The sequence below is a fragment of the Rhopilema esculentum genome, chromosome 15, assembly GCF_057945365.1.
Source record: "Rhopilema esculentum isolate cy_ngs chromosome 15, ASM5794536v1, whole genome shotgun sequence".
NCBI classification, from domain to species: domain Eukaryota; kingdom Metazoa; phylum Cnidaria; class Scyphozoa; order Rhizostomeae; family Rhizostomatidae; genus Rhopilema; species Rhopilema esculentum.
In genome coordinates, this window is record NC_142829.1 from 9,608,086 (window position 1) to 9,623,706 (window position 15,621).

Consider the following 15,621-nt stretch of genomic DNA (forward strand, 5'->3'; position numbering starts at 1 on the left):
CGATCTTTCTGCAGTATTGTCATTGGTCAGTGACCTGCAAAATAATGCAACTTCACCTGAAAGTAGGATTTTGGTCCTAAATTGGTTCCAGGTTGCAGTAGGTTGCAGGATGAAAGTTGCAGCAAGTTGAATGCCTGCTTTCACATACTACATATTGGCCTCATTATTATTGTGCAACAAGTTGCACAAAATTGCATAAATATAGAAGTTGCAGGTGATAAACTGTGCTTGCATATGTCATCTTGCATATGTGTTGAAATCAGGTGTTCAAATGCACTGCTGCTCCCTAAGATAATGCAAACCATTGAATTTAGTGTGGACAAGCTTCTTCCTGTTTCTATTTTTGCATATCTGCACACAAGGGCTTTAAAAACAAAATAAACATCATAAACAGCACAGGAAATGAAGGTACTATAATGAAAAAGCAAACCTTTTTTGTGTTTGTCCTCCTAGATAAAAATTCTAAGGATGCACCTCACAAACACCCAACATCAGGAATCGTTCGAATTTTAATGCTCGAGTTAATGTTTGTATCGGTCAAGTTCGAGGCAGTGCCTTAATTAAGCCTTTTTCCAAGACCACTGATTTTGCTAAATGGAAAGAAGGGGATACAGGGGCACTCACCCAGAGAGAAATGTTGCTTATCACACCCTTCAAATTTCTGGAAACTGACATCACATCCAATTTTTATTGTTAAACAAAACTTTGTTATGTGATCTTACTTTTTCGTGAATTTGTGACATTTTAAATCAATATGGTAGAATGAGCAGCCAAAGCAATAATCAATCATCCCTAAAATAATTTAAAATTTCACATATTTTTTTAACTTTTCTCTGGAAATCTTAAATCAAAAGTTCCCAATGACACCCTGTCGGCACTCTGAAACTGTCGAATGAATTTACTTTTTTATAAGAACCATTAAGTTGAAATTCAGGCTAGCTTTTTGACTCTCAGTAAAACCATAAATTCATCAGAACTATGAGGCTGGATTGTTCTTAACTTGTTCTTGACGGTGTAAGCAGTGCAATTGCTAAATATTTTGCTTAAGGGGAGTATTAAGGCACCATTTGCAAACAAAGTTTAAAAAATTCAGCGTCAAAGCACTTCTAGATGGGAAAAACTTTGTTCAGAATTACATTCTAAAGTACCTCAGCCACGTTAATTCTTAATATCTTGACCAATTTGAATCAATTCAGCTCAGCTCCATGATTTATTAGGAATCTGAGAGGCATAAAATTACCAGGGCCGCTAAGAGGGGGCAAGGGGGCAAAGAAGTAAATTTCCCCTTAAGGCTCTATGTGGCCTTGTAAAGTAATTTTTAAGATAGAATTTAATCAAACATAACAAAAGGATACCCGAGAATAGTGAAATTTTTCAAGCAATTGGGAGAAAATTGCTCCAAGAAATATTCTTGAATGCATTTTAAGCTAAACTAAAGTGCGTGGTCGCAAATTTTTTCTGCTCGCTTCGCTCGCAGGGACGTCTCTTCTATTGTCTTGCCCCAGGGCTTGCGATGGTTATTAAATGCGTAGCCATTTTCACTGTCAACAAGATATTTCCATGCTATTCAGTCAAAGCGGGGCAAGATGCTTGACCTTAACGTTGTCGTCAATCTTTTTAAAAGAGGGTATACACGATTTGGTTGACATTTTTTCTTTCATTTTCAAAATATCTTAGGACTTAAAGATACTGTAAAGGGGAGTTCATGAAATATGTCGGCAACCATTTTTATAGTCGTCGGCACTTGAATTTTTCTAAGACTTAGCTACTACACGACTGGTTATAAGCACCTTGGTGGGATGTCCCTCTGTTGATAAATTGCAAAGAGTGACAAGCACCTAAACAGGATAAGTACCTCAACTCCTCATCCAAAAGGACCCAGTTTTCCCCGATTGATTCTTCTTTCAAAGACTGTTATTTAAATTTCCAAGACCTTTATTAGTGGCAGATACCAGATGGCCACCGACGAAGGGAGGGGCTGGGGGCTGAGGGCCATGGTCCCCCTGTTTTTTGTGAAATAATAGGGCTTTTTTCAAAATCTTTGCTATGGGTGCAAAATTTTTCCTTGCCTCTTCCCACTTTCTAATCAGTGTCGGAGCCCATGATAACACTCTAACTTAGGCACTGCTTCGAGAGTTTTGTCGGCTAAATGACTAAATCGATAACGTCATATCCTTTTATGAAAGATGTTAATACCACTTCTCAATGCCTTGCATTTCTTTATTAACGAAATGTTGAAGTTTTTCAGAATTTGTTTATAAGCAAGCAACAGTCGTATCATCATCGTATATCGCCTGTTTCTAGATAGACGGCAAGTCGTGACTGTGTAGTAAAAAGATAATAGGCCTAAGCAGGATCCCTGAGGTACCCCTAACGTAAACATTTTCGATCTTTGATACAAAGCCATCCCCAAAGGTTGCTGTCGGTTTTCCGATTAGAATAACTATCTTTGCTCATGTCTCAAACAATAGAGCTTTAATTAATTAAATGGTATTTGGCTATTAACCGTGTACAAGGTTTTTTTCAGATCTACAACAGACTTGAGAATTACGACAACTGAACCTCTATAGACTGAGACTGGTGTTTAGTAAGTAGTTTCGTCTGTTTTGAAAATTAATGAAGCTGATGTAATGCAATAATTTTTAAAAGAAACCTAGTTACTACCGGCAACACTCATATCGGCTGTACTTCGTCTTGTGGTCTGTTTAGTCACGTATTATCATATGGATGACATGGGCATCAGGTCCAAGCCCCAAGCATGTTCCCTTTTAAAAGCTGATTCTCTTTAATTGATTCGAAATTTAATTTTGTTTAAAAGCATTTTCTGATTTGATTGATTTGATTTTTATACAGGGTAATACATTTAGTAATGAACATGTTTATCTTCGCCTCGAGATGTAGAAGTTATTGATCGACAGCGAAAGTAGAAACGGACAGTAAAGTGTGTTTGATGCAAGAATGAAATGAACACAGGGCATGCCCCCCCCCCCACTTTCTGCAAAACAAGAGAGCTTTTTTCAAAATCTTTTGTTATGATTGCTAAACTTTCCCTTGACACGCCCCCCTTCCAATCCTGCGTCGGAGCACATGGAACATTGACATTTTTATAAGCATCACGAATCAAAGAATGAAGAGTATGCCATCTCGGAATACGTTGTTCAGAACAATCAAGCAACATTTTATTTTCCAAATGTATGAAACCTTCATCATACATTCATAAAGAGTTATGCCCCGAAATTCTCTTAAGGTTTTACACTTACGGTATGAAAGTATTGCAATCTTCGACAAAAAATAGCCGTACAGCCGCCAAAGTTTTTTAACGAAAATATTAAAATAGCTGTAACAAGTAACAGAAAGTTTTAAACCGACAGTTCAAGCGGGAAATAATAGAAAATTTAGCAAAGAATTGTAATTAAAGATATGATTACGAAAAGATAATATCAATGATTACGAAAACACGAAATTTGAGCTTTGATGATAGGTGTACCTATAAAATATTTTTAATAAAAAAGGTTTTTTTGCACAAACTCGAGGGACTTTTTTTTGGTAAATTCAGAGATACTTACTTTTTGCTTTGGTGTCTAAAAATGTTTAAATTCCTTACGCAGCAACCTAAAGTTGATAATCAAACTCAGAAAATGCAACTAAAGCTCTTTTTTGTTGAAACATTGTAGTCTGCGTAGCTGTTTCTAAATTCTGCGTAGCCGTTAATTAGAGTGTCCGCTCATTTAGTGTCCGCTTTTAAGAAAGTTTTTTATTAGACTTTGACCAGAAAACGATCGGGGAAAAATAATTGTCCGCTAATCAGAGGTGTCCGCTTTTTAGAGTGTCCGTTAATTGGAGAGAATACTGTATAAGAAAGAAGTTGGTAGCAAGTAGGAAGAGTATTGGGAGTGACCGTGTTGCCTCTTCTTGGAGTTTGCCTCGATTCCCTCAGCTTGTGTCAATCACAAATTGATTGTCAAGCGAATTTTTACAGTTTAAATGTAAGCTTTGTTTATGGTGCGTTGTCAAGGAATTCCGTTTGTTTACAGTGAGTGACTTTCATGTTTTCCATCTGAGATTTATTTAGCTAAATTAAGACAGAGGGGTGTTCCAGCTGCAGTAGGAACAAGTGTTTTTGCTAGGCCATTTGAGGACAGACGTTATGACGAAAGAGGATCGTTTACGTTTCCGCACCTGTTGGGAATCGCCGTATCATAAACATGAATAATGCATGAATTTTTTTGAGTTTACAGCTTACACATTATGAGCAATATCCATTATTGTTTAATATGCCGTGGACTTCAACCATCACGATTCCGACGACCACAACTAAGTATGCATTTTCCAGCAATGCTACAAGCAGTAAAACTAGCACCTTCAATGTTGGACAGACTGGACGTGTTTTTCTGACGCTAATAATGCTGTCGATGATCTTCATATGTTTGTTCGGAAACCTGCTCGTGTGTTACATCGTCTACAGGAGACCAGCGATGAGATCTGGCATCAACCTTCTCCTTGCAAATTTGGCATTATCTGACATTCTCCTGTCCTTATTTTGCATGCCATTGACGTTGGTTTATTTGAACCTCCAAAGTGAAAGCATAGAAGAATCTGTATGTCAACTGGAGGCAGTTTTATTTTCCCAGTTCCAAACAGAAAAAATATTGCTGCTGGTAGTTATATCAGTGGATAGATATTACATTATTGTAAAAAGGAAAGACAATTTGAACACCTTTAGAGCAAAATGCATCATTATCATGACATGGTTGGCATCAATGATTTTGAGTATACCTCCACTTATTGGTTTGGGGAAATATAAATATTCTGCTTTCAAACCACAGTGCACATTAGAACTTACTGATGCTTCAACAAAAAATCTAGTATGGGTGATGTCATTCAATATCATTGGAAGTTTTCTTCCTTGTGCTGTGATGGCAACAGCTTATGGTTTCATTTTAAGAACAGTTCGTAGAAATTGCTTTAGAGTACAAAATCATCCACCAGTTAACCCAACTGCAATGCATCGCAAAGGAAAATTATTTATTGACTACAGCTATAAAAGAAGAACCTTTACAACAATATCTCTACTCTCCCTTGTATATGTTTTTTGTGTTCTGCCCCTGAAGGTTATAGAGATCTATTCTGTGGTAAATGGAAAATCAGTTTCCATATCTGCTTCAATTACAGCATTATGGCTCAGCTTTGGACATACTGCACTCAATCCAATCATTTACACAATTCGGATAAAGAAATTTAGGGAGGCATGTGTGGAGATTATACCAAAGTCAGTTCTGACAATCCCAAAGTTTGTGCCACTCAAAACAAGACGCCGTGTGAGACCCCATGCTTTGTACCAGGTGAACAAACAGCCAAGTATTGTAACAACAGTTATATGAATGTTGATTTTATTTGATATTTGCATATTTCAGAGATTTTAGTAAAACATATTGCATATTAGAGTTTACTAAAACAATCAATTTTAATGCCTTGTTACAGCTTGATGCAAATGTTTTCTAGTAAAATTAAAATGAAATCACATCACCTGCTGTATCCTCACCAAACATTTTCCTTTAGAAACTAACTGCATCACAACAATTTAATTTCCTTTATAATTTTCAGAGGTATTCATTTCTATATCAAATTGTTTTTCTGAGTATGGGGCAATCTTTTTTCTAATTAGTGAAATTTAATGGATGACATTGATGTTTGAAAAGATGTGAAGCTGGTACTTTACTAAGAATTGATTTATATAAAATAACAAGGTAACAGAATAATTTTACATTTATATATTTTTAAAACAAATCTTCTGATTTTGGATGAAATGAATAGACAATATTTTGCAGCTGTCTTTATTGTTGTGGTATGGTCTTTTCTTGTTCTTATTTAAAAAAAATGAAGTGCTTTTTTCTCACATCCCCACCTGTCATATTGACAGCTGAAAGCTTGTTTGACTGTTAATGAGAGATACAAAAAGTAATTTTAATACTTTCAAATTCATCACTGTTATGATGACTGAACAATGGGCAGGCTTTTTGGGAATTATTGTCCCTGAATGCAAAATTATGTAAAATTACAGGAGACAAAAGACGGTATGATTGATGATTTCAATCCTTAGCTGCTAGCTATATTTCAATTTCTTATTATTTAGTTAGCTGTTTTCGATTGATTGTGATGCATGATTGATGCAAATGCTTTTGTCATCAATAGTGTGACAAATTCAACTGCAGAATTTGTTATCCCAGCTTTCTCAATAATAGTCACTGACAATTTATAAGAAGCATTATTCAATTAATGATCATAACATTAACTTAAAAACTTATTTCAAAAAAATAAAGGCTTCACACGGTTTTTTTAATTACATAGCTTGCTGAAGCATGTACTCATAAAGATAAGAAAATTTGAAATTTAGCTGTTGCAACGCTATCTATAAACATTTCAAGTAGCTAACAGAATGTTTTAAGTACAGTTCTTTTACTCCTGTCCATAAACTTGATAGCCATCTCTTGAATGCAGTGGCTTTCACCTTTAAGGTTATGCATAAGCTAGAAGCATCTCCTGCAGGTTCTTGGACAATTTGTAAGCATGAATTTACGATTATTTCCATAATAACAGTCTTTTTTAAACCACCTGCACAAACGAAGCCAGTCCTTGCATTCTGGAATGAGCAAAAAAATTATTTTGAGCATGAATCCTATGGCTTATTTCACAACAATGAAACTTTAAAATATTTGATGTAACTTGTGGTTAAGTTTGGATGGTAGAAACAGGAACGTTTTTACCACACTTGTAGAAAATTGGTGGTAATTTTGAACTCCCAATTTTGAACTTTGAGCTAACTTGAACTGACCTGCCAAAGTTGATGACTAGCATCTTTTGAAACTTCATGAGGCTACCTTAGAAAATAATTTGTTAAAATTTGTGAGTGCCAAATTTATTTCATGATATAGGCCAAAGGGGTCATGCTAGTACAGCCCTATGGTATCAAGATCGTGAGATGCATTTTCCGTAGGTTTAAGGTGTTACAGTTCTATGCATGGGTATTTGCCAACTTCATCCTCATGCAAACTGGCCATGATTTTAAGGACAGTTTTCTTTTGTATGGCTTAACTCTTATGCAGGCCAGAATTTTTCCTCATATTTTTCAGATTTCCAAGGATTTTCAAAACGAAGCAAAAAGGCAACTATTATTAAGTCTCAGCCAGCAAACAGCTGCTGCACATTTGAAAAACTCCAAGAAACTTGCAATCATGCAATTTTTAGCGATAACTCAAACCGGGAATTTCCAATTATTGGGATATTTTCGCCGTTGTAACAGTGTGAATCAGCCGTAAAATGCCCGACAGCTTCTCACTTTTGCTTATGGCAATCTGATAATTTCAGGGCTAAGAAGCGGACCATATAAAACCCAGTTTTATTTAATTGACTTTTTCAGAACATTGAAAAATTTTGCAAGTAAGGAATACCAATCACCAAACTCCAAAAATAATGCACTTTATTAAAAAAATTCTTTGAATACGTCCACCATTCTATTTGGGAGCCCAAGGTTGGAGAGGAATTGAAAGTCGTGATTGAGCCAGACAACTTAGCGACAAACACGCCATGTGTGTACAGAAAATCGAAACTATTGTAGGACATCTACCAAAAGAATGGCTGGCAGATTTGCAAATACAATCTTCTTTTTAAGGGCAAATGAATTTAGTTCCTGCGTGACTGTGGTGAACGTGTATACTTTGGAGATAGCAAAGGAGTGCAAGTCCCTTGCAATTTGATAATTTTCTAATGAATTATCATTTTTATGATAATAAATAGCTGAAAGTTTTTATCACTTTTTGTTCGAGGTAACCAGATTTTTTCTTTGAAGGGCATAAAACTTCGCTCGAGATAGCGAATAGCTTGATTTAAGTGAGTTCAAGATAATGAGTTTCATTTCTATACCAAGCCCTGTAGGAAAACGAGGGCAAGTGGGAACCTGTTCGAGATGGAGAGTTTTTGAAGTTGTCCGCAAACATAGGAATAGTTGAGGACATCACAACTTTGCTTATTGTACCTTTGGCTGCTGATGGCTGCTCCTGGCAGTTACAGCTATAGGATTACAGGCTTAAGTTAAGATTTCAATATTATGTATGGGCAGAGAGGTTGTTCTAAGAAAATCCCAGGATTTGAACGCCGAAATGAAAGAAAAAGGAAGATTTCCAAAAGAACTGAGTCGAATGTACGAAAGATCAAATATGAAACAGCCAAAGAAGAAGATGCCCACATTGAAAAACAAAACTGAAGAATGTGAAAACGGAGAAAATAACTTTCAGAGATTCAGAGGATCTGATCAGACAATTGGTCAGATCAGAACTATGATTGAATACAAGAATCCGCACCCTAATTTTGATCAAAGCAAGCACCATTTTCTAACATCCTCAACAATGTTTCGTTTTTCAGATTTGTTCCTTTTAAAGACAAGCCACAGTTTTGAAGAGGAATTCATTGAGAAATATAGGACGTCTCTTCAACATAAGGAAGTAGCAACCCAATTTAAGTTTCTTCCGAGCGTTATACAGCAGGTGTTTTCGTGTCTAAAGGAAGTATCATCAATGGACACTGTATTTTGACTCTTTCACTTCACATAAGCATTATTTTCCCAGGCACCGCGGAGAAGGGGGGCTGGGGTGCTATAGAAACCCATTTTTTGCCAAAAAAATTACCAACAAATCACAAGCCACTTTTTATTGGGCTTTAGCGCCCCCCCCCACTTTTCTAGACCTCCCACTTTTCCCAACGCTCCGTGGTGCCTGTTTCCTTTGCAATAGAAGCTGTTCATTTACATCTCTTGGCGCCAACTAGTGCAGGTTTCTGCTTTTCCTGAAAAGTCACAAAGAATGAACCGACGCTATTGAACATAATCATATCGTTCATAATTCGCTATTGAACATAATCATATCGTTCATACTTTAGAAAATAATGAGTTACTCTGGAAAGTCCCTTTATATCCAAGACACAGTCCCCCTTTCTACCTGTGTCCTTCCAACCTTAAAATGCTCCAGATGTTCAGGTCTATGCTAAAAAGAATCAGATTTGCAGATAACGCTACCCGCCTACACACTCCCCAGCCACCTCAACATTTATACCCGTAAAGTAGCATAGAGGATTACGTAAGTAGCATGAACTGAACTTGACTTAAGAGTTTTCTTGATGAAGCTTTAAAAACATCGCAAAATCTTTTCATAGATTCTGAAATTTGCAGAAGCATGAAAAAATAAACGTTGCACACGTAGATGATGAAAAGTAACCCAATTTTTTAAGCATAATCTGCAGCTCATGAGCAAAAATCAAATGCTATTGAGAAAAATCAAATGTTACCCTTACCTGGGCACTCTCCATTTGGTCCTTTCTCAGTCTTTCTGTCCCAACAACAACCAAACTTTGAAGAAGCACATTTCGGTTTAGGAGGTGCAGCAGCAACACCTAGTCAAATTTTAATGTTGAAGTAAATTGGTGCAAGCAGATTTTTATAAATGGCTTTGAAAAAGCGAACATTTTAGAACAAGCTTATCGTCAGAAACTCTTCAGAAGATAAAATGTCAGAAAATAGATCAATACACTACGCTAGGAAATAAATTTACCCAGCTGTGGATCGAAATAGGCCAATCGTCCACAGGTGGGGGCATATATTTCCTAGCATAGTGTTTTGACCTATTTTATGACATTTTATACTCTGAAGAGTGTCAGACGATAAGTTTAAGTATGCTCTAAAATGCTCAGTCTTCTCAGTCTTATCGAAAAAAAAGAAATACTTCGATCACAGCATCGAAAAAAAACAGTTTTGTGATTCAAGCTTACAAAAAACTTCGAAGTACCATCTTAGGAATAAGTAGGCAAGTATTTTGATAATTTGCCTTTTCATAGAACCAAAATAACGCACTATTCATATAGGTAACAATATTTTTCCCGGTTTATTTGCGTTTAGGAAAAACCCAAAAAATCAAACTTGATTTTTCCAAAAAACTAACAGAAATCGTTCAAATCAACAAATTATTCCGAATTCCGGTTACCAAAAGAATGTTGAGGGGGATGGGGTTACTGTATGTTGACGATCCAGTTGTAATGGGAGTGTCAAATGACAAATGGCAAATAAAAGTAATATCGGAAGAAAAAATTCAGGCCATGTTGAAGAAAATGCATTTCATGAGCTATGTAAACACCAGAAGTTGCAAAAATTAAGTGCATGCATGAAAATATGAGGGGGGGGGGGGAAGGAAAATATGAAAGGCGATGCAAAATATTGAAAAGTAAACAACAGATTCAAGAATATCAAATCCAATTGCATCAAATAAGCTTATAAAAGGAGATGTCAAGCTTTGCCCGGAATGGTCCTTTAAATGTCTTATGACACAAAAACCCCTCTCCCGATTTTGCAGTCGTCTCTGCTGAGTTCTAGAGGCTTGACTTGGCCAGTCGACGACACTAAGTGCCAATATATTTGATCTAGTTTCAAGCAAAATATAAATTATCAGTTGACTACTTACGACATCTCCCACAACTCTTCCGGCAATATTTGTGTAGGATCTGTGGATGGGTATAGCAAGCATAATGCGCCTGCCACCACGGGCACCAGGTCGGCAAAAAGTCTTTACAATCTTCCTCTATTGAAATAGAACAGGAGCGTTAATACGTTTGAGCCAACAGGGAAGGCAACTCTAATATTTGAACTAATACAACTAGACAAATATCTCATTCCAGTAAAAGGTTCAATAACTGAGTCCCAATCAAGCCTGTTGGATCTAATTTAGCTGCTACAAAAAGCACTGAATACAGACGAATATATACAGAAAATTCTTAACAAACTGAACAGGTGAAGTGACTCGGATAGGTCACCAATGTCAGTAACAATGAAGTCCAATGAAATTGCTCTGCCTGGAAATGAACCAAGGAAGAACTATTTAAAGATTTGAAATGAGACTTAAAGATATTATTTTTTGCCATCTAGGTGTGCTTAATCGGTATTTTTCAATTTTGTCGACAACTAAAGAATGAGCACAAAAGCTAGCGACGGGCCTGAGTGCAGGGTAAACAGCTAGAAAGCAGCGTCGCTTTGAGAACCGGGTTTTCAACGTATATTTAAAGAGGCAAAAAACAGAGAACGACAGATTCTTTGACTTTTACTCCCGGGCTTTTACTGGTTTTTGTTATGTGGCCCCTTTTTTCTTTATTGCAAAAGTCTATTTATTTTCTTTAAAGCAGGTCTGTAGGTCTTGATAGTTTTATTGCAATCTCATTTTCACCCTTAAGTTGCTTTAGAAAGAGATCTAAAGGTGAGCAAATACTTGATCGAATAAAAGTGAAGCTGTATCAACCGTTCGGTCTTCTAATTGTCTTCTACCATTACTTAAACGTTCCGCATTGCTAGCACTGCACATAGCAGATTGTGTTACCATCAGACACAGGCCACGTCGATTCTCTCTGACATGACATGGTAACTCGACCACGCCTTTTTCCCCATTAGAGTCAGGTCACCCAATTAGATTAGGTATTACCCAATTAGAAATTATGCAAGCTTTCTTCAAGCAGTTTTACTAGAGATTCTATTTCCTTTTTTCGAAGTTGCTCCTTTGGAGGCGAATTATTATAAAAAGAAAAGATTCCTTCCCTTGCCATAGCATTTAACAGAGCAAAGCACTAAAAATTCTCTATTATGAAACCACAACAGGTGACTAAGTTTTGACCTACTGCAAAAATGGCATGTTTTGCGGCATAACAGCATCATCCGCTTAATTCCTGACACGCAAGCTCCGTTGCGACGAAGCATTTGACAGTATTGGCTTGAAATGCTGTCTCTGCAATCTGAAAAGAAAGAATGCATTCACTTACTTTGAAACTGTTTAGCTGCGGCGACGGCTTACTTTCTTAGTTCAGGGCTGTCAAACGAGGGGGTTCAGGTAGAGTAGTGGCGTAACGCAGTTTGGGGCAACTTAGTCCGATAACTAAGGTCAAATTGGGCCTCCAAGAGATCTTAGCAACAAGTGAAAAAGTTTGCAGAAAGAAGAGAAGAGCTACTTTTGACATATTCAAAGGGTTTCAGCCCCCCTCATCAAGTTTAAGATATAAGACTTTTTGCTAGGATGTATCATTTCTGAGGACAGTATTTCAGAATGACGATAACTCAGTTTGAAGCACGGCTTGTTCCTGTAGTTCTGTCGTAATGCCTCGAACTTAATCGGTTGAGGAATCAAATCAAACGATATGAATTGCTTTGATTTCAACTTTCAAAAACAAAAAGCGTGTCGGTAAGCGTACCGTTCCTGAATGTCAAAATATCTCCTGCGCATGCTTGTACTTTGAAAAGTAAATCCCTTTTCAGGCAACGTAAATTCAGTGAAAAGACATTTCAATAAATGTATTGAAATCGAGGAAAGTTTTGTTAAAGCTAGATCTGAAAAACCATTTTTATTGGCTGATCTAATGGACACAACCAGCTTATCAATAAAATTGTTAATAGCTTTGAAAAGGGCAAACATTTTACAACATATTGGCTAAAAGCTTTTTTGTCTGACACTCCTCAGAGCATAAAACGTCAGAATCAGGGTCCGAAAGAACACGATGAAAAATATATACCCAGTTGTGGATCGAAATAGGCCAATCAGAAAAACGCAAACACAAGACCGGTATAGTTCCCCTTCCTATGTGAAGCCAGAAAATTTGCATTGCAAGTGGTAGTAATAACAGTTCTGTTGAAATCAAGTGTATTCTAAAGCTGGCTGGAAAAACCCTCTGTGTAAAACGTCTTGATTTAGGACCCGCTGTTCTAGGTAATCGATAATTTATATTGTGTACTAAACCCGAACTCTTTGAGAATCGCGTTTCGTTGGAGTAAAAGCCTATGTGCGAAATAACCTCGTTTCTGGGTTAGCGATTAAGAGTGCACGAATGTAACTGGTTATTAATTTATTATGCAATTCCCTTTGGAAAATTCTAGCAAATTTATAACGTTACGTAGTTCGATCATACAAGTAGATTTTAAAGTAGAGTGTAAGAGTCGATTGACGAATGATTTAAAGGGAGAACAGGCATTTTCAATTTGACGGATTTTGCGAAAATTCACTATCTCTGAAGAGACGACTTGTGGGGAATTTTTATTCCATAACAGATATGGCTGACAAAATTCATATCTGTTAATGTTTTTACTTGAGGGACAGGTGTATAAAAATTTTAGAGCAAATTCACGGCGAACGAGAGCCGAACACTGTGAAGTAGCATTGTCACCAAATCGATTCGGCTTTTTCGTCCTTTTATTTAAAAGAATAATTGGAATTTTGTAATTAAGAAAGTTTTAGCATAATACACGTAGCAGAAGCTACCTTTTCCGTCGATTAAAATAGATTTATAGAATTCAATATGAAATTATTCTGCTTTCAAGCGCTTACACTGAGACGAATCGCATTGTTTTCCAACCGCTTCGTTTCTATAATCGTCGCTATTTTTACCCTGTTCCGAAATTTTTCTCTGCACACACGACACAGAAGGTGTTTGTGAAAATGTTTTCATCTTAGAAACAGAATACTGTAAACAGGCTCTCAATTTCCTAGAAAATGATTTAGATTGGAGAATTCTTTTTTGAATTGTGGAACTGCATGCAAATCTTTAATTCCACAATGTCCACTTCGCTTCACCACATCGAGTGGAGCCTTGATAAAAGTTGTAAAGAAATACCTAACTATATATTTTGCAAGCTATTTTTTATCGACCAATTGAACCAAGGAATTTTCAACACTCTTTGTTGCGATGTAGAAAATGCGACTCTAACCGAAAAAGGCTAAATTTGAATTAACTGGCTATGTGAGCAGAAAGCTTGGGACGAAACCTTTCGTGCAGCCGAGTAAGAAATCTTTGAGTAGTTCCACTAGACACCTGGTTGAAAACATCTGATTGGCGCAAGTTATCAAAAAAGACTTTGCTTACCTTCAGGGTTTCGTCGCAATGTCGCATTTCGCCTTTCCTCTGCGGCAATACTTTCCGATGCTATAAGACAGGTAAGAAGAACCTTTAGGAAAGTTTCCATGCTCGACAATACTTAGACTTTCTCTTCAAATTCTTTTTTTGATATCTCTTCTTGGAATGTTCCTTCTGACTTATCTCACACTTCCTTGGTAATGTTATGTATCCTCTAGTTTCGTTTCGGGCTAGGAGTCTTTATCTCATCCTATTATCACCGGTATTGAACTCAATTTGCTAAGGTTATTATGAACATAAACAGGCATTTTCAATATTCCATGTACCTTGCAAATAAGATAATGGGAATATTCTAGATATTGTCCACGTACTGATCAAATTACCCAGTCAATTGTCTACGATGAATTCTCATTCTCAGACTAAGCCGCACACACAGGTGACAAAAAGTCTGAAAACAGTAATGGAGGCCTTCTGGACCCCCACAATCCAAAACCCTCTTCACTGATAACAGATAAAGAGACGCCTGGAGAAATCATTACAATAGTATGACAGAATCGATTGGTCAGGAGGGATCCAATGTTTCTTTCTGGCCGTCAAGCAATATACTTCAAACACGAAACTGCGCACGAAAAAACAAGGCGTGACTTTAAGTTAGGGACTCTTTTGAAATGATATTGGCTCTTTTAAACAAAGAGCCGCGATTTAAAGGTGTTTCCCGTTTTGGCATCATGAAATACCTGAAATTTTTTAATAAAAGGAGAAAAGATTCTTCTTCTTGATAAAGCAATTATGCATGCGTTTCAGACTAAAAATTCGGCACTTTTGCTGATCCGGAGTGTGGCAAAGCCCTATTTCTACTGTGACGTATTGGACAGGTCACTGGAAACATTTCGTAACTAAGATATGAGATGGGGAGAGAAAACTTTCTCAAAGGGATGCATCTTTTCAAAGAAACCAATAAAATTATAAAGGATTCTGTTGTGACATTAAACCCCAACCCTAAAGAGCCAATAAGAACAAACAAGAAGCATTCCTTGCTATGTATAAGCGAGGATAGAGGGACGGGAGGAGAAAGTTGCGTGGCAAGAACCCTGAAAAAAAGCCATGTGCCCTACCTAACCATTTGAATAAACGCCGAAGCCAAGGGGTAAAATTTTTATGCAAATAGAAAACCAAAATTTCCTTAAATCCATCGAAGGCAGCAGACAAGGCTTAAGACAAGAATAAAGGATAAGTCTCTAAGACCGAATGCGAATGCCTTGCATGTGATTTTGCCAATCGGTGTTCAGCTCTTATCCACACCCTATCCTTTACCAGCGCTTACTATTACCTAGATCTGACTGTACACGAGCTCTGTAGGTCTCGTCCTACATGAGTCGGATTATCTATCCATCCTTTTAGATTCTGCCTCTCTAACATCCATGAACTAATATAATCACGAGAAGTTTAGAAAGAGGTGCGCTTTCATTTTCCTAACCAGATTAAATCTTTAGGCCTTCCAACCTGAACTACGCAAGTACAGAAGCTAGTTCCCATGCCAACGTGACCAGTCATTGGTTCAAGTCTCCAACACGCCCGTGCTGACGCACCAGCTGATCAATGTTTCCTGCTAAGCTAAAATTTCTTCTTAGTGACCATTTGTAAATTAATTTGTCGCTTTATTATTCCATTAGCGCTTAGCAAAGCAACATCGTCATC

General features: G+C 37.0%; 2 protein-coding genes across 2 annotated transcripts; one reads left to right on the forward strand and one right to left on the reverse strand.

Annotated features, from left to right (window-relative positions):
• Positions 1–3,919: 3,919 nt before the first annotated feature.
• Positions 3,920–5,823, forward strand: LOC135685505 (high-affinity lysophosphatidic acid receptor). Its single transcript, XM_065201474.2, has one exon. It carries the CDS (start codon positions 4,275–4,277, stop codon positions 5,379–5,381), a length of 1,107 nt encoding a protein of 368 aa, XP_065057546.2. The 5' UTR covers positions 3,920–4,274; the 3' UTR covers positions 5,382–5,823.
• Positions 5,824–6,258: 435 nt separating this feature from the next.
• On the reverse strand, positions 6,259–14,424 carry LOC148958475 (uncharacterized). The gene is made up of 5 exons (XM_089112655.1): positions 13,933–14,424; positions 11,704–11,817; positions 10,503–10,619; positions 9,343–9,441; positions 6,259–6,640 (listed from the first exon to the last, which is right to left on the reverse strand). Exons 1-5 carry the CDS (start codon positions 14,030–14,032, stop codon positions 6,528–6,530), a joined length of 543 nt encoding a protein of 180 aa, XP_088968781.1. The 5' UTR covers positions 14,033–14,424; the 3' UTR covers positions 6,259–6,527.
• Positions 14,425–15,621: the final 1,197 nt, after the last annotated feature.